The following is a 27,223-nucleotide window of genomic DNA, read 5'->3' on the forward strand; positions in this document are numbered from 1 at the left end:
GAATAACACTGAACACATGTCCACTAAACAGTGAGTGGTTTTACTGACCTGTCAGTGCCCTTAATGTGGTTTGAAAATATAGTTGGGAAATGCTAAAGCTGTGTTACCTTTGGTTTGGAAATGCTAAAGCTGTGTTGTCTTTGGTTTGGAAATGCTAAAGCTGTATTGCCTTTGGTTTGGAAATGCTAAAGCTGTGTTGCCTAATTAAAGTTGCCTTGCCTAATTAAAGTTGCCTAGCCTTCTAATATAATTAAAAGTCTAATCTTGACCACTTCCTGTTTGCGCTTTATATTGATTTTAGAAAAAACGCTACCACTTACGGCTCTGCCATCTTACTCAGAACCCCCCTCCGCTCATCAGGTGCCGAGGATTTTTCCCATCGATGAAAAATAAAAGAGTTATTAGTGTTTAAAAAATGTTGAGATTCTCTCTCCTGTCAATCACGCCATGAAGGCCACACCGCTTCTGGTGGGAGTTGGGGAGGGACTATAAAACCCAGTAGTGTGGGCGTGGCTCAGTCTCTGCAAGATGGAGGAGGGTCATGACTCGCTGTCTTTAATGGCCTTGCACCCTGCTTGAAATGGTATGAAACTGCACTTGAATTTGGTGGCCTTGCACCCTGCTTGAAGTGGTAAGAAACTGCACTTGAATTTGGTGGCCTTGCACCCTGCTTGAAATGAAATTTCAAGGAATAGCTGTGAGTCAACTGCCAGCCCACCAGGCGTGAGTGAGCACAACAGGCTTGAGTGACTGAGCCGCCAGCCCAAGAATCCATTCAGCCCACAATGTCCATACTAGCCCTCTGGAAACCAGTCCCTTCAGCCCACAACACCCACACAGCCCTCCTGTGTGATGCTGGGACCCAACGGATCCCACTTAGTCTAGTAATTATATAAAAATGATGTATAATAACATAATGATATATAAAAACCATTGCCTGCATAATAACATTATGTAGTCAATTAAGGGCAAAGAATGACTGAACATGCAAGTACAATAAATGTACATTGTCCTGGGAGACTTATTTGTTATCAATTAAAGCACGCAAAATGAATAATTAAATATTAAATAAAGTACATGACAATAAACTAAACTAAAAAAAAATAAACTGATTGGCCATACCTGCAGCATCAACTGCTCTGCAAATGTGTCTCAAGGAAAAACCCATTTCTAGCAAGGGAACAGCAACTGGTGGAGGATGCTCAGGAAGATCACTTCTAGAATTTTCTGAAGTAAAGGAGAATTTCTGGATTAGAATTTAAAATCTATTAAAGGGTTATGACTTATAACTGATGATGTCAAAGGCTCTCAAAAATGAGGCAAAGTTTCCTTACATAAATAGAACATGCGTATACAACAATTGCCTGCTTCTTTATATGTAATTCTCTCTTCTTCTCTCTCCTCTCTGGTAGAAGATACAAACACTTCAAAGCACATACCACCAAATTCAGGAACAGCTTCTTGTCCATTATCAGGCTACTAAATGGTCTTCTCCATAAATTGGGATGTAGTCACGATCTTCTAAACTACTTAATTGCGGACCTTAGACTTTTTCTCTGTAATTTAATGCTAAAATGCTGCAACACTACTTTCTGCACTCTGGCCATTTGCTCTTTGCACTATTTGCTGTGTTTGTGCAGGGATTAATGGTATTCATGTATGGTATGATTTTATTTCACTGAATAGCACATGAACAAAGCTTTTCACTATATCTCAGTATACATGACAATAATAAAGCAGCATCAATGTATATTGGACATGGGATTATCATGATTTTAAAATAAGCTCTCCTAAATGTCTTGTGAAAATAATGATTTAAGTAGGGAATAAACTAACTACTCTACCCATAAATGAATTGCAATAATTTTAAATTAGATGCAATGTAAATTATGATTCCATGTGAATGGATATTGAAGTCAGATGGCATAATCAAACATTATAAGGCTGGAGACATAACTTCAACATGAATAGCCAAGTTAAAGAATAAAAATTGATTGATCGGTAGATAATAACTATCTTGATTAAAGATGGTGCAAGCTTGCTCTTGACTGAGCTGGTTTCTATCATTCAAAGGGAAAACATCACCTCTGACAAACTCAATTTCATCTTTGCTAGTTCCATCATAACATCTATCAATTTGTTGTCTGCACAAATCAAGTTAGAGTGCATAATTGTTTAAAGTAATAATGGGAAAGGAGAATACACAGAGAAGTATACCGAGTAGAGAAACTAAATTATGCAGAAAATGAAACAATGATAGGAGACATAGAGTTAAAAATATTGAGAGTGGCTTACCAGGTGAACTACATTGTCTGTTGGAAACTGAAGGAAATGTAAAATAATTCCTTTGCTCCCCATCATCATCCGAAATAGCAGGTACCACATTCAATCCAGGGAGTAATAAAGGATTGTTAAACAATCCAGACAGTGACGGAAATCGGACAAAAACCATTTGTCTACATGGGAAAAACAAGATGCAAAACAATTTGTCAGTTTTAATTCTAATGCAGCACTTCAAAATTACACATTAACAAATCACAATCAATTTAGGATCAAGATACAAGCACATGTAATGCATTCAAAACTTTTGTTTAAACTTAAACTTTTCGGCTGCCCATTTGGATGACCAGAGAACTTGAATTTGCCTGAAAATTAAAGGTACTCCAACATAGTGAGTTTGCATGCAGTAGGAAACATAGATATTCTAAATTCAACCAGCTTGGTTTACAACTGTTGCATACTTGAAGTATATAAATTGGACTGAATTTCAAAAAACTCAGTATGGTTCTTTAAACATCACACTTGCTATTGATCAATAAAACAGTACTATTCAGAGTACAAAATATGTAAACAATATTATACTTACTGTAAGACGTTGACAGGCAAGAAAGGGTTAACATTTTCCAATCCATTTGCAGATACTAAAGAACCAAAATTTGTGGCCGAAGAAGAGTTTGAAGCTGGCACTGAGATGGGAATCCCTGCACTTTCCTCAGAGGAGTTACTGTACAGTGAAACTGTACTAGATGAGGTTGATGCCGCTTGAGAGTGAAGTCTTGTATTTTCTGTCAATGATCCCTCTGAAATTAGGATTTAAAAAAAACAAAGATTTGAATCATCATTTGTTTTAAGCAAATGATATAAACAGTTCCACACCTTAAAAGAAAAAGTAATGTTGATCATTTGCTTTTAAATCTCCAGTGATACATAAACACATGAAACATATGCTGCTAGTACTTCCCGTGACAGTATGTCTCCTTATTAAACTCTCGCACATGATATACCAAAGGCTCTTAACAACCTTAAAATCCCCTTTGTCAAAACATGTCAATTAAAGTAAAACTGTCCAGCAGAATTATAAAACACAACGTAAATTAAACATTTATCCCCCCCGTATAATGTGACACTGGAAAAATATTCCACTTAATTTTCAGTAATTTAAGCATACTTAGAAGCATTCTTAAATTCTCCATCTGTTGTTTAATATAGTATCATACAGTTTTACAGCATGGAAATAGGCCCTTTGTCCCAGTTTGCCCTTGCTGACCAAGAAGCCCCATCTACGCTAGTGCCGCCTGCTGACATTGTGCCCATATCCCACTAAACCATTCCTATCTTCTGTCTATCTCCTCTGGCTGCATGTTCCATTTACATACCAACTTCTGTGTGAAAAAGTTGCCCCTCAGGTTCCTAATAAATCTTTCCCCTCTCACCTTAAACCTATGTCCACTGGTTCTTAATTCCCCTACTCTGGTTAAAGTACTGGGCATTTACTCTCAATCTATTCCCCTCATGATTTTATACATCTCTATAAGATCACCCCTCTTCCTTCTGACCTAGATTAAAGGCCTCGTCTGCCCAACCTCTCCCTATAGCTCAGGCCCTCAAGACCTGGCAACATCCTCGTAAATCCTCTCTGCACTCTGTTCAGCTTAACAACAACTTTCCTATTGTAGGGTAACCAAAATTGAACACAGTACTTCAAATGTGGTCCCCCCCAATGCCTTGTTAAACCATAACATAACATCTCAATTTCCACACTCAACACACTGACTAATGAAGGCCAATGTGACAAAAGCCTTCTTGACCACCCTTGACCACCTTTTCTACTTGTGATGCCAGTTTCAAGGAACTATATACCTGCTGTCCCCAGGTCCTGTCCTGGGCTTGACTTCCCAAAATGCAAAACCCCACAATTATCTGCATTAAACTCCATTAACCACTACTCAACTCATTTGCCCAACTGATCAAGATCCTGCTGCAATTTTTAATAACCATTTTTGCTATCTACAATACTACCCACTATAGTGTCATCTGCAAACTTGTTAATCATGCCTTGTACATTCTCATCCAAATCATTGAATAAACCGCAAACAGCAAAGGGACAACAACAGATCCTGAGGCACACTTCAAGTCTTAGGTCTCCAGTCCAAAAAACAAGCTTCCACCATCACCTACTGCTTCCTTCCATGAAGCCATTTTTTTATCCAGTCATCTAGCTCTGCCTGGATCCCATGCGATCTAATCTTCTGGAGCAGCCTACCATGCGGTACCTTATGAAATGCCTTGCTAAAGGCCATATACAAAACATCTATGGCTTTGCCCTCAATCTTCTTGATTACATCTTCACAATATTTAATCGAATTTGTGAGACACGACCTGCCATAAACTAAACCACGTTGGCTATCTCTATATTATTACTAATTATCTAATTTGTATTATGTCTGTCAGAATTAATACCATTTTTTTTCAGCATGAAACAGCTGTAGCTGGAAATTTGAAACAAAAATAAAAAATGCTGGAAATACTCAGCAGGTTAGGCAGCATCTTTGAAACGAGAAATAGTGTTCCAAACACTAATATGATTCAAATTATAAAAGGTAAAAATAATTTAAAGCACATAAAAGGACAGTACAATGGTGCATCTGCTAGAGCTCCTGCCTCACAGCGTACGAGACCCTGATTTGATCCTGACCATGGGACCTGTCTGTGTGGAGTTTCCACATTCTCCTTAATGATCGCGTGGGTTTCCTCCGGGTGCTCTGGTTTTCTCACACATCCCAAAGATGTGCAGGTTTGTAAGATAATTGCGTTCTGTAAATTGCCCCTAATGAGCATTGAGTGCATGAGAAAGTGGGATAACGTATAATTAACGTGAATGGGTGATCAATGGCTGTTGTGGACTTGGTGGGTCAAAGGGCCTGTTTCCATGCTGTATTTCACTCTGACTGCTCTGAGTTATCAACCTCAATTTGGTACTTTTTTTGTGTGGAACTTGAACCTAAAAGTATCCGACAGATCAACCGTGGCTAAACATGCAGCATAATCATACAAGGCTGAGGTTTGATCATATGATATAAACTTCACCAGAACATTGACTGCTGTTAATCTCAATGTACATATATTTGTGGGTTATAAGGTCACGTGATAGGAGCAGAATTAGGCCATTCGGCCCATCAAGTTTATTCCGCCATTCAATCATGGTTGATCTATCTCCCTCCTAACCCCATTCTGCTGCCTTCTCCCCATAAACCAACACCCGGACTAATCAAGAATCTATCTATCTCTGTCTGTCTTAAAAATATATTTGTTGGCGTGCACATGCTTAAAAAACAGTTAACTGTGTTTGTGCGATTCCAAAATTCACAAACCACTTACTAATTCTGTCGATCCTGCCAGTATGAAAGCGTGAATGCAATTAGGAAAGGTATTTGGAACCAAATGAACTGGTTCCCCTCAATAAACAGTATATTCCAAAATGAGGCTCCTTATAAGAATATGTTATATCAGAAGATGGGCTCCAAAACATAATTCTGGCTAATTTTTCTTACCTTTCTCTTTACTTATGCAATCTTCCACCAAGGAATCCAAAGCAGACTTGAATATCATGATATGTGCACGTTCAAGGTCAGCCAGTGACACTACCCGTTTAATTGGACATGGCCGGACTGCCCATTTAACCATGCACCTCATTATATTATGTAGGACCATTCGAAGTTCAGCATTCTCTGAAGGGGTTTTGGCATAATCTGAAGTACATGGGCTGCTTGTTGAGATGTTGGGAATAAGGAGCAAGTCCGCATATTTGCCTTGACTCAGTATAACACTAAGCGTTTTCATGGCACCAACAGACAGGTATGAAAGTTGCACAGCTCGTAGTTCGGCTAAGAATAATTCATACTTTTGTACAGTTCTATCACATATCTTTGGACAGGTTTCGATTAATTCAGTACTCCCTTTCATAGGGCTACCTTTACGAACTTCATTTTCTTCATTATGATCTCGGAAGTCTTTCAAAAGGACATTTGGAGATTCTTGATTTTGCATGCTGGAAGGATCATTGTGATCATCATCTGCCATACATTTTGCTATTTCTTCATCCAACTTTTTTTCCAGTTCATTCTTGACAGCATTCTCAGGAGGGTCTTTATTTTGTGCCACCTTGTTGCATATTTCAGGCTCTTTATGTACTCCTGTTAAGTAGGTCAGGTCTAATAACATGGATGGCTTTAGACCATGGAGTCTAGTTATGTCGAAGCAATGAGACTTGCACGTTTCCAGAGAGGAGAGCGATGTGTCACTTGGAGAGCAAGAAATCAGGAAACTTTATTTGCATATGTTATAATACAATGAAGAAAATAGAATAAAAGTAAAAAAGAAAACAGTGGATTTATAATTACAACTATATTTATTTTCCCTTTGTGAAATCTGCAGCATCTACCCTCCAGCTAAATTGCTGTCAGTTCAACCAATCTAAAACCATTCAGTATTCAACCCACCAAATATACACCTGAGCAGCACCAGAAATGGTCAGTCTACAAATAATAGGCAGGGATGGTCATCCCCACCTTTTGCCTGAAATATATTTAGAAATGGCACATACTGTTTACTATTCAGACTTAATTGCAGCTGGAGGTTCATTCATTCTTAACATTTTAATTTGGGCTATACCTATACTGATAACCTGGTTCTGAATCATACACATTCAACAGGGAATCTTCAAGTTTTGAGTGCAATGAAGATGGCACAAAAGTTAAATCTTAAATGCAGTATTAATTGTCAAATTCTAAAGTAAAAGTTGCTATGACCTCGAGTAAGGTTGAAAAGGTTGTAAGCTTTTAAAACTTTCAAGCTATCATTAATAATTCAAAAAGTTACTTTCCTCCCGCCCTCACCTTCACTACCCTCTCAACCACAGACATTACTTGTACTTCCATACCTTTTACTATGAAGGTTCTGCCCTGGTTCGACTTCCCAAATGACTTTTCAACCTTATCCCATTTTCATACTTTTTCTCTTTTTTTTATGGTTATCCTTTGCATTGATGTATTCTACTTGGCTTTGCACTTTGGGAGGCCAAATTTAAAGGGAATGTTACTGGCAAGACCCTTAACAGCATTGATGTACAGAGGAATCTTGGGGTTCAAATTCATAGTTCCCCGAGAGAAGCAACACAAGTGGAGAGACTGGGAAAGAAACAGAATGGTAGAATTGCTTTCATCAGTCAGGTCATTACATACGAGTCAGGAAGTTGTGCTGCAAATATATGAGACTTTGGTTAGGCCACATTTGGAGTATTGCTTAAAGTTGTGGTTATCCTATTGCAGGAATGATGTTGAAGCTTTGAAGAGAATGCAGAAGAGGTTTACCAAAATACTGCCTGGATTAGAGGGTATTAAGCCATAGGGAGAGCTGGACAAACTTGGATTATTTTATCTGAAATATGTGAGGTTGCGGGGGGACCTGATAAAAGTATATACAATTATGAGAGGCATTGTTTGGGTAGATAGTCAGAACCTTTCTCTGCAGGATGGAAAAAAATCAAATAATAGCAGGCATAGCTTTGTGAGAGGGGGTCTTTGGTGAACACTTCACCTTCCTCAATAAGTTTTTTTGAGAAACATTTATTCAGTGAGATCCTTAGTGTCCAGCTGCAGTGATACATACAACATAGACCAACACAGCACAGGAACAGGTTTTTCAGCCCAAAATGTCTGTGCTGAACTTGATGCCCAGTTAAAACAATCTCTGCCTGCACCTGATTATCCCTCCATTCCCTGTATATCCATGTGTCAATCTAAAAAACTCACCAATCAATTTTTTGATTGCCCAAATGCTCTCAAAATGAAGAACCTCCAGCTCTGTGGGATCATAGATACATAAACAATAGGTGCAGGAATAGGCCATTCGGCCCTTCGAACCAGCACTGCCATTAAATGTGATCATGGCTGATCATCCACAATCAGTACCCCATTCCTGCCTTCTCCCCATACCTTCTTCCCGTACCCCATTTTGTTTGAATGCATCCAGTGAATCGGCCCCCACTGCCTTCTGAGGGGGCAGAGAATTCCACAAATTCATAACTGTGTGAAAAAGTTTTTCTTCATCTCAGTCCAAAATAGCTTAACCCTTATTCTTAAACTGTGGCCCCTGATTCTGGACTCCAACAACGTCGGGAACATGTTTCCTGCAACTAGCGTGTCCAATCCTATAATAATTTTATATGTTTCTATAAGATCCCCTCTCATCCTTCTAAATTCCAGTGAATATAAGCCCAGTCGCTCCTTTCTTTCATCATATGACAGTCCCGCCATCCCAGGAATTAACCTCGTGAACCTACGCTGCACTCCCTCAATAGTAGGAATGTCTTTCCTAAAATTAGTAGACCAAAACTGCACACAATATTCCAGGTGTGATCTCACCTGGGCCCTGTATAACTGCAGAAGGACCTGTTTGCTCTTATACTCAACTCCTCTCTTTATGAAGGCCAACATGCCATTAGCTTTCTTCACTGCCTGTTGTACCTGTATGCTTACTTTCAGTGACTGATGTACTAGGACACCCAGGTCTCGTTGTACTTCCCCTTTTCCTAACCTGACACCATTCAGATGCCTTCCCGTTCTTGCCTCCAAAGTGCATAACCTCACATTTATCCACATTGTACTGCATCTGCCATGCATCTGCACACTCACCCAACCTGTCCCAACTCACTCTGCATCCTCATAGCATCCTCTTCACAGTTCACACTGCCACCCAGCTTTGTGTCACCTGTAAATTTGCTAGTTACTTTTTTTCATTCCTTCATCTAAATCATTAATGTATATAGTAAATAGCTGCGGTCACAGTACTGAGCTTTGCAGCACCCCACTAGTCACTGCCTGACATTCTGAAAGGGACCCGTTAATCCCTACTCTTTGTTTCCTGTCTGCCAACCAATTTTCTATCCATGTCAATACACTACCCCCAATGCCATGTGCTCTAATTTTGCCCATTAATCTCCTGTGTGGGGCCTTTTCAAAGGCTTTCTGAAAGTCCAGGTACGCTACATGCACTGGCTCTCCCTTGTCCATTTTACTTGTTACATCCTCATAAGAAAGGCCAATTGTCAAATTTTGCATAGATTTCATTTGTCACAGGACTTTAGACAATATGAATTTCAAAAAATATGACATTAGATAATTTTGTTTCTGAAGGGAATTCCTATTTGAATGTGCAAACTGGACAAACAATAAATAATAAAATCATTGAAGTCAGAAGCTGCTGGCAAGGCACAGTAGAGATACAATTGATTCAGGCTGATTACCTATTTGTTTATTTTATTTTTCTCTTCACAGAAGGTGCTCAGGTTTTTAAGTATTTCCATCTTATTCCACTTTCATTTCCAAATGAATGAGAAATAATGCCCATAAACTTTCACATAAACCTACTCTCTCCTGCTCCCTCAATACCCACTGCAACCTGACATCAACCACCTTCCACTGACAGTCTGTCTTCCTCTGACAAATGACAAAATTGAGTGGCCTCCTTTCTGATATCTCTTGGAGTATAAAATACATTTCAAATTCAATAACATTTAATTAAAAACCGATATGGTATTTGTACCTGATGGTAATGTCTGCATCTTCCCACTGTAGTCTTGCAAAGTTGCCTCCTGCTTTTGTAACTCCTAAAAGGGTTGCTTTGCGACCTGAAGGCTTGTGCAAGCATTGACCACCAACTCGTAGTCCGCTGTCTATTCCACCAACAACTGCCAGAACAGGCCATACCTCTCTGCATAACATTCTGAGCTGTAGTTCAGCTAACTCTGTAATACACTGGACCTTATCTTCATCCTTTAAGAGTTGTTCTTCTTGGCCTCTCAACTCTTTTTCCTCAAGAGTGCTTTTCTTTATGGAATATTTACTTCGTGTTTTATTCAGTTTCAATATTTTTGCTTCTTTCATAATCGAACCGATCAACTCTAGCCTACAAAGCATATGGTGATTAATTGAAGACATCCAGTTGTCATTGGTATGTAATATTCGGATCAACTGTACAGTTGCCTCTGACAATGCAGTCGTAAGAGGACTGCAAAATGGGTCACCAGGTAGAAGGTCTCGAGGCATTCCACGCATTTGCATGTCACAAAGTGCCACCTGAAAGAAATGGAAAATTCAAGACTTTTCATGGAAAATACAGTAAATTGGCTGCAGCCCTAATATCAGATTAGGTGTACAGGTCTTATTATGACAGTTTCTTGGTCATATCTCATCTCTATAAATTTGACTGTGCACTTCCAGGGTTTAGTATTGGCAAATGGGTCGGCACAGACATGATGGGCCCCGAAACTTAGATTCTACTATTGGGCAGTTAATGTTCATTATTTAATGTTTTGGACAAAAGATTTGGAAGATACCCAATGCCCAGGATGGATAAATCTTGAAGGTGATTCTATGCAAGGGCTATCATTGGCTTCTATTCTAGGGGCTTTGTTGCCTTTTACAATTACGAGATTGATTAAATATACGACTAATCCAATAATTAGACATACATTTTGAATATGGTTTCAATTTCGTAACTTTTTTGGATTGAATGATTGTATCTTATCGAGTCCTATCATATCTAATTTTCTCTTCCAACCTTCTAGTATTAATCAAGCCTTTTTGTTATGGAAGAGGAAGGGATTAGTACCTTTTCGTGATTTGTTTCATGTCTTTTGAACAACTCTCCAATAAATATAATTTACCTAACTCACACTTTTTTAGATATTTACAAATTAGACATTTTTTGAAGGCTACTCTACCCTTTTTTCCGTTACCACATCAAACCGAAATTTTTGAAAAAATGTTACATCCATAGCCACATATGGATGATCGAGATTTCCATGCACTACCTTGTTTGGACCATCACAAAGGAAATAACATCCAGTTGTTGCAGAAGTGGTAATTTGCAGGATAACCATGTAATTAACATAGCACTGAACTGGACTGCAAGGCGTATTCCAAATAATCTTTGATCATTCAGGGGCTACATCCCCACCACTCCAAGTCAACATATCCCTTCAAACCGCCATTTCCCCGTCGCCATCTAATCAGATATTCAAACCTTTAACATTTAAAGGCCATCATTCATACTCCTTCACCAATTGTTTTCACTATTTTTCTTTCCACACAGATACGATAGTGACATTTAAGAAACTTTTGGATGGGCACATGGATGTGTAGAGAATTGAGGGATATGTATTATGTGCAGGCAGATAAGAGTTGATCTTGGCATCATGTTCAGCACAGACATTGTGTGCAACCAATTCATCTTGTGAACTCCACTCCCAGCCCCAATCCTCCTCACAGACCACCTTGACCTTTTGGGTATTTATTTTGTTTGCCAACAAAATCTCAGACACTGATTGGGTCTCTGATCATAAGCCCTTTTTCCATTTCCCCAAATTTCCACACAAGGCCTTTGTCCTTAATGGCATAGTTTCAATTATGAAAATGTATAATACCTTCTCAGAAGCACTTGAGGCCATTGACAGTGTCGCTGAATGCCAGGCCAGTACCCTAGTTTATAGAAATTGGTTGGTAGATTGATGTGGATATTGTCAATTAAGCTTAACTTTGTAGGCTGATAGAGAATTGGACAGACAGGGAAATAGTAATGGGCCCTTGTGAGAGAATAGGTTGTGAGAGAATTAAATAGTTCCAAGCTGGAATAGACTAAAAAGGTTTAATGGCTTCTTCTATGTTGTAGAAAGATTTGAAAAATGGATCGACTGAGCTTATATTCTCTGGAATTTAGGATGAGAGGGGATCTTAAAGAACCATGTAAAATTCTTAAGAGATTGGACAGGCTAGATGCAGGAAAAATGTTCCCGATGTTGGAAGAGTCCAGAACGAGGGGTCACAGAGTAAAAATAAGGGGTAAGCCATTTAGGACAGAGATGAGGAAAAACGTTTTCACCCAGAGACTTGTGAATCGTGGAATTCTCTGCCACAGAAGGCAGTGGAGGCTAATTCACTGGATGTTTTCAACAGAGAGTTAGAGTTAGCTCTTAGGGCAAAGGGAATCAAGGGATATGGGGAGAAAGCAGGTACTGGGTTTGGATGAACAGCCATGACCATATTGAATGGCTGCGCTGGCTTGAAGGGCCAAATGGCCTACTCCTGCACCTATTTTCTATGTTTCTAAGCTCTGAAATGAAAATTAAATTTGCTGATGAGAATCACACTGTCGCTGTAAACATTTGGGCTGGGCAAGTGTTATTATGTACATTGATGCGTGGAGCTTACAGTTTTAGCGAAGATGTTATCACTCACAATTCATGCTTCTGTTAAGGTCTCAACAACTATGCAATAATCTTAGGAAGGATTTGTGCTTTTGGAGGACCTCAAGTCAGTTGAACCATTACAGCTGTGAAATTACTCAAATTCGTGCCAACAGATAATTCAGTTACCTTCTCTCCTGGATTACTGCTATAAAACATCACACACGGATACAACTCAGTTGCATCAACATCTTCAAAGGCTAGTTTTGGTTCCTAAGGCAAACAAGAGAAAATATCTTTACCATTAATGAACAGTGTACCTTTCATCAAAAGGCTTGGATAGAGTGGATGTGGAGAGGATGTTCCCACGAATGGGAGAGTCTTGGACCGGAGGCCATAGCCTCAGAATAAAATGATGTACCTCTAGAATGGAGATAAGGAAGAATTTCAGTAGTCAGATGATGGTGAATCTGTGGAATACAGAAGGCTGTGGAAGCTAAGTCAATGGATATTTTTAAGGCAGAGATTGATAGATTTTTGATTAGTACTAGGGTGTCTTGCATTATGGTGAGAAGAAACGAGAATGGGTTGAGAGGGAAAGATAGATCAACAATGATTGAATGGCAGAATAGACTTGATAGGCCAAATGGCCTAATTCTGCTCCCATAACCTATGAACTAATGACTCATATGACCAGAGAGGAACTACTTTCCCCATCTTGTATCAACTGAATAAATCCAAGTTGAAGTGCCTTTTCCATCCCTGCTTATAAAAACATTTGGAGGTTGATCATTCTCCTAGATGCTGAACAGGTGTTGAGAGACAGACATTAACAACCTTATCCTAACTGCAACTTGACCGGGCTAATGGCCGTTGGCCATTTTAGTTCACAGAGAAACTGGTCAAATAAGTGTATTCAAAATAAATAGAAATTGATTTTAAAACGTATACCACATCCAGGAAGATATGATCAATGATCTTAAATCTTCATTTCCTTTGGTTATGGCTGCCCAACTGTACCTGTACATGTTCAACCCTCAGTCCTCTACACTCTTGGAAAACACCCCAGCTATCCAGTCTCTCCTTATATATCAAACTCTTCACTACCTGCAACACCAACGTCAATCTTTTCTGCACCCTTCCAGCTAATAGCATCTCCCTATAGCTTGGTAAACTACAAACAAAACAAGTATGGCATCACCATGGTCTTGTTCAGTGGCAGCATGACATCCTAACTCTTGTACACAATGCCATGAATGATGCATGACAAACACCTTCACCACAGACTAAAAATTGTGAAATGTATAATTATCATGAAGCATAGTTTTGGATTTAAACCTTTATGAAAATAAAGCAAGCCATAGGCAATCAGAAGAGGGACTTTAAAAATAATATTCTGCTCAAATTGTGCCATGTTGCATTTTGTACATCAGTGCAAATATACTGCATGAAAAAGCTAATTATATTAGTAACCTTTTCATGTAATCTTTATGAACAATCTTACCTCATCATTCTTTCCAAAAGAAATTGTTCTGGCTTCCACATCCAGAACGCAAGTTATACAATCTCCTTGGGTGTAGCTAGGTAGAGTACAGCTTTGTTCCCCGTTGTGATAGAGGTTTCCACTATAAGCTCTGTAAAGCCACATATCTGATGTTGTACGATGATTGAAATCTCTGACTGGCCACCGTGAGACTCCGATACACGTACCTTCATTGCCCTTATTTTCCCTGGTTACGTAAAACTGCATACAAATTAATGAGAACAGAAGGTGTGTGGTTTATGCATGATTAATCAGCTATACTATTGAACAGTATTATTCAAGAACATTCATCTTATAACTGTAATTTATATAACCTGGGCAAATTATCTTGGCAAAAGTAGTTCAGAAGGCAAGTAAATTGTTTACAATTAATTCATGAATTATGGGTGTGACAGCGAGATTAGCGAGACAGCGAGATAGTGTTCATCCCGAATCACTTTTGAGAAGGTGGTGAAGAACCAGAGTTTTTAAATGTTTAAGGTACACAAAAATGCTGGAGAAACTCAGCGGGTGCAGCAGCATCTATGAAGCGAAGGAAATAGGCAACGTTTCGGGCCAAAACCCTTCTTCAGACTTCTTAAACACTTAACTTCTTAAACACTTAAACACAGAGTTTTTAAATGTTGCTGTTGAAAACCTCAGTTCATTAAGGATGTTCAGAGTCATGGCAGCAACATGGTGATGAACAAAGGGCATTGAAAAAGTGGACAACTGGAGGGATACCACAGGATCTTTCAGCTGTATCACGTGTGGGGTTTGTTCTGGTCTGGCCTCCCGACAGTATTACATTGTGTGAGGCAAACCTTTACTATTTTGGATCCCGTGCTTATCTTTCTTCAACTTTTTTAAATCAGGAAATGGAAAAATATAACTCAGGAGCTTTTTCATATGTCGGGGCAAGGATGGATGTATGGACCGCAACTGTAGGTCAGTCTGATCTAGTATGCTTGGATTTTCAAAAGATATTAATCAAGGTGCTGCATAAAGAGCATGTAATGTATTTTGCATGTAATAAGGTATTAGTATTAGTGGAATATTAGCGAAAGGACAAAAGCAGATTGGCATGATATTATTTGAATTGTGCCACAAAGATTATTGCTACCACAGTAACTAAAATAATTTCTACTCATGTAGGACAATATGGAAAAATCACCTTGCACACTTCAAGAATGTCATCAAACAAAAAATACTTGTTATCTCATTGAAATAAAGGTTCTGCAGGGGGATTGGCAGGGTAATGCGCAGAGGCCATCTCTCTGTCTTTTACACTTAGATCTGGTGGCGTGGTTTTAGGATAAGGGGATAGCTATTTGTGACTTGGGTAGGAAGAAATACCTGCATTCTGGGGTTTGTGAATATATTAAAAGCAAGAGTTCAAAATATATTTTGGCTCCAATTGAAAGAAAAACTGAAAACAAGAATCAGCCTATAGTACAAGGGAGCAAATTAGCTTGTTCCTATATCACCGTACAAAGCATTTCTGCAGATATGTTTTTTTTTTTTTAAATTTAGAGATACAGCATGGAAACAGGTCTTTCAGTCTTCGGGTCCACACTGACCATTGATCAATTGTTCACATTAGTTCTATGTTATTTCACTTTCTCATCCACTTCCTGCACACGAGAGGCAATTCATAGAGGTCAATTAACCTGTACACTCTCAAGACTGTGGAACACAGGAGGAAACCAAAGCGCCCGGAGAAAACCCATGCGGTCATGCACGGAGAACGTACAAACTCCACATAGCACCTGAGGTCATGATCGAACTCGGGTCACTCATGCTGTGAGGCAGCACTCTACCAGTTTTACCATTCTGTAGCAACTGGTAGTCTTCAATACATATTGAAGATTATAGAAATAATTAAACATTCCAATTATTTTTAAATTGATATAGTTAGAAATGTGCAATTCCATTGACTACTGTTAGATCACATCCTCAGTCTATTGATGGAAAATAACATGCTGAATAGGGAGTAAATACTTTAAATGATATATGAATACAAAAGTAAGACTGAATACAAATACAACCGATGATTTCAGCATTGTCTAATCTATATTATTTGATTTCTCTACATTACACACTTGCCTTCCACTGAAAACATCCAGATGTCATGGCCGTTGATGCTAAGCCATATCCTTTGCCTCCCATACCATGAGATAAAACATTTCCTGCTTCCATTACACAGCAAACCATTTTTTCTGGATCGAAGGAAAACTCTTTAATGGGTATGTTGTCACACTCTTTATCCTGCGTTTGAAACAAAACCGAGAAAGTAATATTGAAGAAAAATTATGTTCTGGGACTAATTTTTAATTTCTCTAGCGTGGTTATACTTTTCTAAAGTGTTAAAAAAATCACGGCTCTAAACTGGTTTGAGTATCTTCTGCTTTAAACAGATTAAACTTATTATAAATTTAGATTTCAAAGCTGATTTGGCAATAGGAAGATTAGTGAATGTGATGTAAATTCAAAAGGAGATTAAATTTTAAAAACATTTTTTTAAAAGGGAAGGATGTGCGGCATTTGCAAACTCCACTCTATTGCACCACCCCTACAGGTGTAAGCTTAAAAGCTAAATATTCACTGCTGAATGAATCTCCTTTATTTGATTTTCATTATCCTAACTGTAGGAAACCAAGTAAGAAATCAGAGAAAAGTAAAAATGTTCCTTTCTTTGACAAAAAATCTATTGAATATATGATCAGTCATCATATTAGCAAATGTATAATCTTAAGGAGATCTCAGTTAGAGAACTGTGGAGCGCTGGACATTTGCTTGCAAATGCAAGCAAATATTATTATTCAAAGAATGGAAATGCATTCTTTAAAAAAATACCAAAGATTCCAGATATGCATTTTGCAATTATGGATGGATGAAATAGGCTACATGATAGCATACATTTTTTTTTTAGAAGATAAAGTCTCTAGAACAATGGTAAGAAATTCTGATTAAATTTAGAGATTTGGAACAATATAGTGATTCAGACAGAATCTACATCAACTTTCAAGATAGTTAAATGGGAAAAATAAAGAGAAGTGGAAACATGTTTTTTTGCAATTGAGATCATTTTCCTGCCTAGTGAATTAATATCTGTGTATCGATCATAGCATCTTTTTATTTTATGTAATGTTTATCAAAACTGCATACCATAAAATTCAGATACTTTTATTCTGCCTTACCTCAATTGATTTCTCTACTTTTTCCAGTTTGCTTAAAGCAAGTGGCATGTCCCACATATAAGAAGAAAGCGAATTGAAGAGTCCTTCCAAAGTCTGAAATAAGAGATTTGATTAGTAATATAATTTAGTTCAGATTTTTATTTAGTCATGGTAAATTGTTGGAAATAGCAGAAAACTTAAAAAAATCTAGAACAGCCACAAATATGTGTATTCAAAACAACTTTATTTTGCAACTTATCTTAGGAATGACTTTCAATCATAAATCTCTAATTTCAATTTGAAATAATACGTAAACAAGCTACGGTATTTCCCGGCAATGAAGACACACCTGCGTCGAAGACGCACCCAATTTTGAGTTGTTAAATGTTGAAAAAAGGCTGGCGGGACAGGGTCAAGGGTTTGGTTTGGTCAGTAGAAATGAAGATGTGAAACTCCTTCAAGGAGGCAATCTGGACCGAGGAGCCTCCATCTTTGCCTGTCCCACAATGTGCTGTGCGCTTCAGTTCTGAAGGATAGGGACTTCCTGGGGGGGAGGAGAGTAGAGCAGCCACCCTTCTGCCCAGTAGCTACCCACCAACCACCACCTCCACCGGTTGCGCCTGTGCAGAAGGACAGAAGGACACCGTGGCTAGCTGGCGGGCGGGCCAGCAGAAGGTGCTGAATTGGTGGCCACTCGCAGCCACCCAGGTCAGCTGTGTGGCCGCGAATGGCTGCAGTTCTCAGGTCAGCTCGCTTGCCCCAGTTCTGGCTGTTGCACCCAGGTCGGCTCGCTTGCCCCAGTTCTGGCTGTTGCACCCAGGTCGGCTCGCTTGCCCCAGTTCTGGCTGTTGCACCCAGGTCGGGTCGCTTGCCCCAAGTCTGGCGGCAGTTCCCAGGTCGCCTGGGTGCTCCGGGACTAGCTACAGTTCCCGGGACTGGCTGCAGTTCCCAGGTCAGCTTGCCTGCCCCGTGACTGGCTGCAGCACCCAGGTAGGTTGGCAGGTCTGGCTGTAGCGCACAGGTCCAGCACCCAGGTAGGTTGGCAGGTCTGGCTGTAGCGCACAGGTCGCCTGCGTGCCCCGGGACTGGCTGCAGTTCCCAGGTTTAAACGCCTGCGGGACGGATGAGTTCGGATTACGGGCCAGATCGGGCCGTAGGTTGTCGACTCCTGTGTTTGGCCTTGTTGTGTTCCCCCCCATGTTTTAAAAGCAATTTGGCCCAAGTGTATCTTTCTTGGCTAGCAAGCTAACCTTCGGCCTCCAAGACGCAGGTAAATTTTCGGGCTTTATTTTAGGGTACAAAATAGCGTCTTCATTGCCGGGGAATAAGGTAATTCAATCCACTAACATTTTGTTTAAACAACGAGTCTCAAGTCAAGATGAATCTTTTCTTCCTGCTTTTTTCCAATTCTTTTCCCCTTTGTAAACTTTCAATTTTCTCCCCCATTTTTCTACTTGTTCATATTACTTATTGTTCCCATTTTATCCAATGGTTGTATTGCTCATGTTAGGAGTGGCAATGAGACAAAGACCACAGATAAATAAGGAGTGTCATTGTGACTAAGAATGGATAACTAAGGCAACTGAGGAGATGCAATCTCGATAGCGATGAGTTTGAAGTTTTCTGATCCTCCCTCTTTAGTCACAAGTAGATCAAAATATAAAAGGAAGCTTGAACTCCTTACACCACATGGACTACACAGATAACAAATTAAATCTTAGATGGTCAATATTCTGCCATTTTAAGAAGTAACAAGGATGAATATATTTGTTGCCTCTGAACTGCAATGGAGAAAGTACCAATTGGTATGCAGAAGCAGTTCATCTACACATAGTGCAAGAGCTGCCTTGTCAGATTAATTTAAGAACATAAGATGGTAAAAGATAGTAGAATTAGGCCATTCAGCCCATCGGTGCTCTTTTTTGTTGTTTGTGTACGTTGTGTTGTCCGTGTACGTCTTTGCTGTCGGTTCTGTGAACACCCGCTACACCCGCCAGAACCTCGTGGATATCGGTGATATCGGTGACCAGCGTCAGACTGCGGTTTCGGGTGTCTTCCATCGCAAGTATAACATCCCGGGCGACATAGCAAGACCACCGGGGTCCCCGTGGATTGTTGTCGGGTCTAGGAGGCGGCGCAGACGGAGGAGGGAGAGGAAGCAGAAGCGAGGCCGCAGGTCCGGTGCTTTGCTAAGGCTAAGGAATCGACCACACAAGCCACCTCTACCGAGCCTGTATCTCTCCAACGCCAGATCCCTGGTTCACAAAATGGATGACCTGGAATTACAACTCGCTGGAAATCGATATGTCCGCGACTGCTGTGTTATGATCATCACCGAAACCTGGCTTCACCCGGGGATACCTGATGCTAGCATGCAGCTAGCAGGACGCTTTCTGCTCCGCGGGGACAGGACTATGGACTCCGGTAAGAGCAGGGGAGGGGGTCTCTGTATATACGTGCATGAGAATTGGTGCAACAACGGGACAATCATAGACAATCATTGTTCCCCTGACCTCGAGTACATGTCTGTAAGATGCCGGCCTTTTTTTCTACCGAGAGAACTAACAGTCGTGATTGTCACGGCTGTGTATATTCCACCTGACGCCAATGTAAACAAGGCGCTCTCTCTCCTGCTGAACACCATTAACGAACAGCAGCGGGACCACCCCGAAGGTGTTCACATAATCGCAGGGGACTTTAATAAGGCCAACTTGAAGACTGTACTGCCGAAATTCTACCAACATGTCAAGTGTTCTACTAGAGGGGTGAACACGCTGGATCATGTCTACACCAATATCAAGCACGCGTATAGAGCCATCCCCCTCCCCCAACTCGGCCAGTCAGATCATCTCTCCCTCCTGCTCTCTCCAGATGGAGTACCTGGTAAGGTGCTCAAAGCGTGCGCCCACCAGCTCACTGCCATCTTCACCAGAATTTTCAACCTCTCCCTGGACCAGGCAGTTATTCCGTCCTGCCTAAAATCAGCCACAATCATCCCTGTGCCGAAGAAGTCTCCCATCACCAGCCTTAATGACTACCATCCTGTGGCCCTCACTCCGGTAATCACGAAGTGCTTCGAGAGATTGGTCCTCCAGCACATCAAGGACTATCTACCACCAGACTTCGACCCCCACCAATTCGCCTATCGCCAAAACAGATCCACAGAAGACGCCATTACCGTAGCTCTCCACTCTGTGCTGAGCCATCTGGAGCAGGGGCAGAGCTACGTCCGGATGCTCTTTGTGGATTTTAGTTCAGCCTTTAATACAATCATTCCGGACATTCTCATTGGTAAACTGGTCACTCTCGGCCTCCCCACTCTCACATGTGCCTGGATAAAGGATTTCCTCACCAACCGGCCCCAGACTGTGAGACTCGGCCCCCACCTCTCCTCCACTCGCAGGTTGAGTACCGGTTCCCCACAGGGCTGTGTGCTAAGCCCCCTCTTATACTGTCTCTACACCTACGACTGTAGTCCGGCCCACAACAACAACCGCATCGTCAAATTTGCTGACGACACTACTGTGGTCGGACTTATTTCAAAGGGAGACGAGGCAGCCTACAGAGAGGAAGTCCTGAAGTTGACAACCTGGTGCTCAGAAAACAATCTGGCTCTGAACACCAGGAAAACAAAAGAGTTCATTGTCGACTTCAGGAGGCACAGCACCGACTTAGCCCCCCTACACATCAACGGCGAGTGTGTGGAGAGGGTCAACACCTTCCGGTTTCTCGGCGTCCATATCGCTGCTGATATCTCCTGGACGGACAACACGACAGCGGTCATCAAGAAGGCTCAGCAGCGGCTGCACTTCCTGAGGGTCCTCAGGAAGCACAACCTGGACTCTAACCTGCTGCTGACCTTCTACCGCTCGTCCATCGAGAGCCTGCTGACATACTGCATTACAGCATGGTATGGCAGCTGCACCATGGCAGCCAGGGAGAGGCTTCAGAGGGTAACTAGGACAGCGCAGAGGATCATTGGCTGCCCTCTCCCCTCCCTGATGGACATCTACACCTCCCGCTGCCTTAGCAGGGCAAAGAAGATCATCAAAGATAGACTCAGGAATAGTTGCTTTCTGAGAATTATAACTACTATTAATTCTAATTCACACATGCTCTGACTTCACTGCCCAACACGGACTTCCATCTGTATATATGTATATATGTATGTAGCGCCGCAGAAATTGTGCACCTATTCCCGCCCCCCCCCCCCCCCCCCCCCCCCCCCCCCTTCTCCCTTCTCTTTTTTGTTTTTTTCTGTTTCTTGTGTTTTTTTGTGCTAAATTGTATGTATGCACTGAGTACGAGCAGCTTTCATTTTCACTGTACATGTATAGTGACAATAAATGGCATATCTATCAAGTCTACTCTGCCATTCAATCATGGCTGATCTATCTCTCCCTTCAAACCCCATTCTCCTGCCTTCTCCCCATAACCTCTGCCACCTGTACTAATCAAGAATCTTTCAATCTCTGCCTTAAATATATCCACTGACTTTGCCCCCACAGCCTTCTGTGGCGAAGAATTCCACAGATTCACCACCCTCTGTACAGACATTTAGGATTCTGGTTCTAACATGGATGAATGTTAGTTAACTTACAATACCATAGAAACAGGCCCTTTGACCTACCATGTCACCACCCTCTAATTACCAAAAAGATGAGAAATTCCTCCTCATCTCCTTTCTGAAAGATGATCTGAATGATGACCAGGACAGGGAAGATTGTTAACTGTCAGAACCCCAGCAATCTCTTCTCTTGATTTCTTTAGCAGCCCGGATACATCTCAACAGATCCTGGGAATGTACACTAAAGAACACTAAATATCTCAACGTTTCGGGCCGAAACCCTTCTTCGGCCCGAAACGTTGCCTATTTCCTTCGCTCCATAGATGCTGCTGCACCCGCTGAGTTTCTCCAGCTTTTTTGTGTACCTTCGATTCTCCAGCATCTGCAGTTCCTTCTTAAACATTAAATATCTCTACCTTTTTTAGTGACACATTCTAGACTTTCACCTCCCCCTTTCACTGTTTTGAACTCTCCCTTTTCTCAGTGAATACAAATTAGATCTGCAGGTGACTCCCGGCTTCTCGCATTACATAAATTTTCCCTTGCAGAATTCACAAATCACTCCCCAAAAGTTTGAGATAGAGAATAGAACTTGCTTATACGGTATCTATGTGGGGAAAAACGCACTTGTTTTTTGCCAATGTTTCTTAACGCTTGAGCAGAAGACATAGCTTCCGCTTATGTAAGATCAGAACACAGGTAGTTTTCTGGGAATGCAACCACCCCATCCCCCCCCTCCCAAACGTGGAGGTTGCCTGCATTAATTTAAGACCTCACTTGTGTCTTTTGACTTGTTTATACTGTTCTGTTGATCCCTAATAGGCCCCAATCAATACCCACTCATCCCCATGTTTTTAAATATGTATAGAACGCTTTTTCTTCATCATGCCTGACAAGTAACATTTCATGACCTTGCCTTGCCCTCCTAATTTAATGAATTAAAAAAAACCTCACTTCACCCTGTGTATTCTTAAAGAGTGCCTCTATTTTCACATAACTATATCTGTTTTATGTTTTCTTTATCCAGCCCTCAATCATCATCGTCATCATCAGCGGTCATTCGAAACGAGTATGACTGTCCTCTCATGGAGGACGCCTGTGCATGACTTTGTTTAACGTGGGGAGACTGGTGCACAGACAGCCACCACACGATCCTTGACAATCTGGGTCAGGATCCGATGGCATGGAGTCCAAGATGACCGGGAACCCTCTTCTGCTGCAGCCACCATCCGCCTTCCCAGCCGTTGTGACTCTCCACTTAAATCAGCCATCATCCTCCGCCTGTTCCACCGTTGAGGTCTTGGTTGGATTGCCCTTTGTCAGAGACCTCCCCCTCGACCTTACCGCCATGGGTGGCTCTACCAGGAGCATAGCTCCAGACAGCATCGCTCTCAGGACCACACAAGCTTCTCCACCACGACAAGGTGACAATCCACAAAGCCCTCAATATTCTTTGACATTCAGGATTCATTGGGTTTACTGTCCATACCCTTAATGCCCACCTCTCAAAACTTAATTTTGGAGTGACTCCCACTTAACAATATAGACCTACTTGTAACTGTTGCCAAGTTCTTTTTTATGACATTACTGCAAAGGAATGTAGACACAAAATGCTGGAGTACCTCAGCGGGACAAGCAGCTTCTCTGGAGAGAACGAATGGATGACATTTCAGGTCGAGACCCATCTTTAGACTGAAGAAGGGTCTTGACCACATACCTTCAAGGTCGGCAGAGGGGCGGCAGGTGAAGGATCGTGTGCGGGGATTGGCCGCAGAAGTTAAAGCCTTGGTGAGATATTTCCAGAGCGGGTAATTTGAAAACGGTAACCAAATTTGTAAATTAGCTAATTAGTTAATAGAACAGCAAATAAAAGTAGGGCTTGCTCTCGGGGGAGCGGCCTGCTGGGGAGTGACCTTGTTGAGGTGAAGTGCCTTGTGAGTAAAGTGTAACTCTTTGGCTCAAGAGTCTTCGGTGAAGAGGCCGAGGCAAGGAGGCTACACTTGATTTGAAGTTAATGATTTTTTTGTCCACTGAAGAAATGGCGGGCAAGTTGGTACAGTGTGTTTCCAGCAGGATGTGGGAAGTCAGGGACACCACTGGTGCTTCTGACAACCACACCTGCAGAAATTGTGTCCAGGTGCAGCTCCTGAATGAACGTATTGGGGAATTGGAGCAGCAGCTGGATTACCTCAGGACCATCCGTGAAAACAAGCATTTCCTGGACAGGACCTACAGTGAGGATGTCACACCAAGGGTACCGGAAAAGCGAAGGTGGGTGACTATGAGAAAGAGGAGTAAACGTGGAGTGCAGGAGACCCCGGTGGCTGTACCTAATGAAAACAGGTACACCCTCTTAGGAGCGGATGACACAACATGATTGAATGGTAGCCAGGGCTGTGATCCCAACCCTGGTGCCGAGACTCAATGTGGAAGAGTGACGTCAGGCAGAGCTATAGTGGTGGAAGACTCCAATGTCAGAGGTACGGACAGGAGATTCAGCTGCAGCTGGTGAGACTCCAGGATGATGTTTTGCCTCCCTCATGCTCGGGTCCAAGACGTCTCAGAGCTGCTGCACGGCATCCCCAAGAGGGAGGGGGACAGCCGGAGGTTGTTGTGCATGTTGGCACAAACGATATAAGTAGGAAGAGGAAGAAGGTTCTGCAACACGAGTTTATGGAAGTGGGTAGAAGATTGAAATGCAGGATCTGCAGGGTAGTGATCTCAGGATTGCTTCCAGTACCTCGTGCCAGCGAAGGTAAGAAGAGGAAGATTGGGGAAATGAATGTGTTGGTATGGAGGATGGTGTGGCTGAGGAGTTGGTGCTGGGGGCGTGGAGTCTCTTGATGATTGGATTTCTGGATGATTGGGATCTCTTCTGGGGCAGGGGTGACCTGTATAAAAGGGACAGGTTGAATCTAAACTGGAGGGGAACCAACATTCTAGCGGGAAGGTTTGCTAATGCTACACAGGAGGGTTTAAACTAGATTGGCAGGGGGGTGGGATCTCGTGCAGGACAGAGGCAAGTGAGAGGCTAGAAGTTGGTATGGAGCGTGGTGTGGGAAAGGTTAGTGGACAGAATAGGCAGGTGAAAAGCAGAGAGCAAGGAAGGAGGGTTGGTTTAAGCTGCACGTATTTTAATGCAAGGGGCCTGACGGGTAAGGCAGATGCGCTTAGGGGACATGGATAGGTACGAGCGACTGGGACGTTGTAGCCACGGCTGAAACCCGGTTAAGGGATGGGCAGGACTGGCAGCTCAATTTTCCGGGGTACAGGAGTTTCAGGAGAGGCAGGGGTTGAGGGGGAAAAAGAGGAGGTGGGGTTGCATTGTTGGTTAAAGAGGATGTCACGGCTTTCAGAGGTGACATTACGGACCGTTTGCCTAGTGAGGCTATATGGATGGAGGTGAGGAACAAGAAAGGGATGATCACCTTGTTGGGGGTGTATACAGACTCCTGAATAGTCAACAGGAATTAGAAGAACAAATGTTTCGGGAGATTGCAGGCAGCTGCAGGCCAAATAAGGTTGTTGTAGTAGGGGATTTTAACTTTCCTAATATAGACTGGGAAAATCATAGCGTGAAGGGGTTAGATGTAGTGCAATTCCTCAAAAGTGTTCAGGAGAGTTTTTCTTAAGCATTACGTGGAGGCCCCCACACGTGAGAGGGCAACGCTGGATCTAGTATTGGGAAATTGGGAATCAAGTTAATGAAGTGTGTGTGGACGAGCCTTTTGGGACCAGTGACCACAGTTCAATTAGGTTTAAGATAGTTATGGATAGGGACAGAGAGAGTCCACGTGTTAAAATGTCCAACTGCAATAAGGCCAACATTGAGGCTATCAAGTGAACTGGAGCAGGTTATTCTCAAATCTCTGCAATATTTCACGCTATCCCACACTCCGTTCGCCGGGTCAGCGACTAATGTGTAGACAGACCCAAACCACTTTTCCCATCTCAAGGCACCTGTTTCAGCCACAAGTCTACGAGCCTCAGGTGGTTCAGGCATAGTTGCAACATAAAAGACTGACGCAAAAGGCGTATTACGGCCGTTCAAGTTGTCCATTCCAACCGCTGACGTAGGGGAAGGCTGTCCGACTACATACCCAGAAGGGACATAACCGCGGCCGGTGATCAGTGATCGCTCAGCTCCCCCATTTTCAAAAACGCTCTGCGGCCTCTGGTCTTCAGCAGCCGTACATGCCCAGGCCATAACACCCCCACCACCGTGTTTCACGGATGAGATGGTATGCTTTGGATCTTGGGCAGTTCTTTTTCTCTTCCATACTTTGCTCTGATATGTTAATCTTTGTCTCATCTGTCCACAAGACCTTTTTCCAGAACTGTGGTTGCTCTTTTAAGTACTTCTTGGCAAACTGTAACCTGGCCATCCTATTTTTGCGGCTAACCAGTGGTTTGCATCTTGCAGTGTAGCCTTTAGATTTCTGTTCATGAAATCTTCTGTGGACAGTGGTCGTTGACAAATGTACACCTGACTCCTGAATAGTGTTTCTGAAATGTCGGACAGGTGTTTGGGGATTATTCTTTATTATAGAGAGAATTCTTCTGTCATCCGCTGTGGAGGTCTTCCTTGGCCTGCTAGTCCCTTTGTGATTAGTAAGCTCACCAGTGCTCTCTTTCTTCTTAATAATGCTCCAAACAGTTGATTTTGGGAAGTCTAAGATTTGGCTGATGTCTCGAACAGTTTTTTTTTTCTCAGTCTCATAATAGTTTCTTTGATTTTCATTGGCACAGCCGACTATGAGTATCAAATGCAGATGTGGTATGGTTTGCAAGAACAGCCGAGGCCTGAAGATTCACCAGACCCGGATGAAGTGTTTGGAGGGACAGGGAGTGTCACATCGCACAGGTATTTTACCTGGTGAGACGCAGGAGGAGCCGGGCCCGGAATCACCCCATAGAGCCCGAAGCCTCCAAGTGGCGCAGCTAGACCATTGGAACAGTTCTCCGGAGAAGGTTCGAGTCAAATGGCCTCAGGCCTGCAAGACGGCTGTCTGCATCAGTTCGACGAGGAGGTCGACAAGGTGATGAAGAGCTGGTCATAGACTGCCGTAAGCAGGGCTGGAAGGCAAGGTGTATGCACATCGAGGTTGGCTTCAGAGGTTTTGCAGGGCCTTGAGTGCACTGGGCATCAACGGAGTGGTGAGGAGAAGAGCCATCAAGAACACCAGAGGCAGCAGAGAACGCCTTAGATAGATCTGGATCAGGAGAGAAGGTCCAAGGGGCGGAGCGAATGCCACCGGAACACAAGTCGTGGTCCGATCAACCACGGCTGGGTCGCCTGGGTGAGGGTGTCTGATGTTGAAAGACCCGAAACACCCAATGACCCCAGATTACATCACTGATGATGTGTTCAGGAGCATCAATAGATGTATTTGTATCAATGGTCCTCATGTTGATAAACAGTAATTAAAGTT

General features: G+C 42.1%; 1 protein-coding gene across 1 annotated transcript in view; it reads right to left on the reverse strand.

The window, feature by feature from the left end:
• The window catches only part of LOC129695814 (probable E3 ubiquitin-protein ligase HERC1), a 291,266-nt gene that overhangs the window by 111,064 nt on the left and 152,979 nt on the right, over window positions 1-27,223 (reverse strand). Inside the window, 9 exon segments of the mRNA XM_055633161.1 lie at window positions 1,123-1,227; window positions 2,296-2,456; window positions 2,867-3,080; window positions 5,832-6,580; window positions 9,883-10,415; window positions 12,713-12,796; window positions 14,028-14,267; window positions 16,152-16,313; window positions 17,246-17,338. Coding sequence (XP_055489136.1) covers window positions 1,123-1,227; window positions 2,296-2,456; window positions 2,867-3,080; window positions 5,832-6,580; window positions 9,883-10,415; window positions 12,713-12,796; window positions 14,028-14,267; window positions 16,152-16,313; window positions 17,246-17,338 — 2,341 coding nt within the window.

This window comes from Leucoraja erinacea, chromosome 1 (assembly GCF_028641065.1).
Source record: "Leucoraja erinacea ecotype New England chromosome 1, Leri_hhj_1, whole genome shotgun sequence".
In the NCBI taxonomy this organism is placed as follows: domain Eukaryota; kingdom Metazoa; phylum Chordata; class Chondrichthyes; order Rajiformes; family Rajidae; genus Leucoraja; species Leucoraja erinaceus.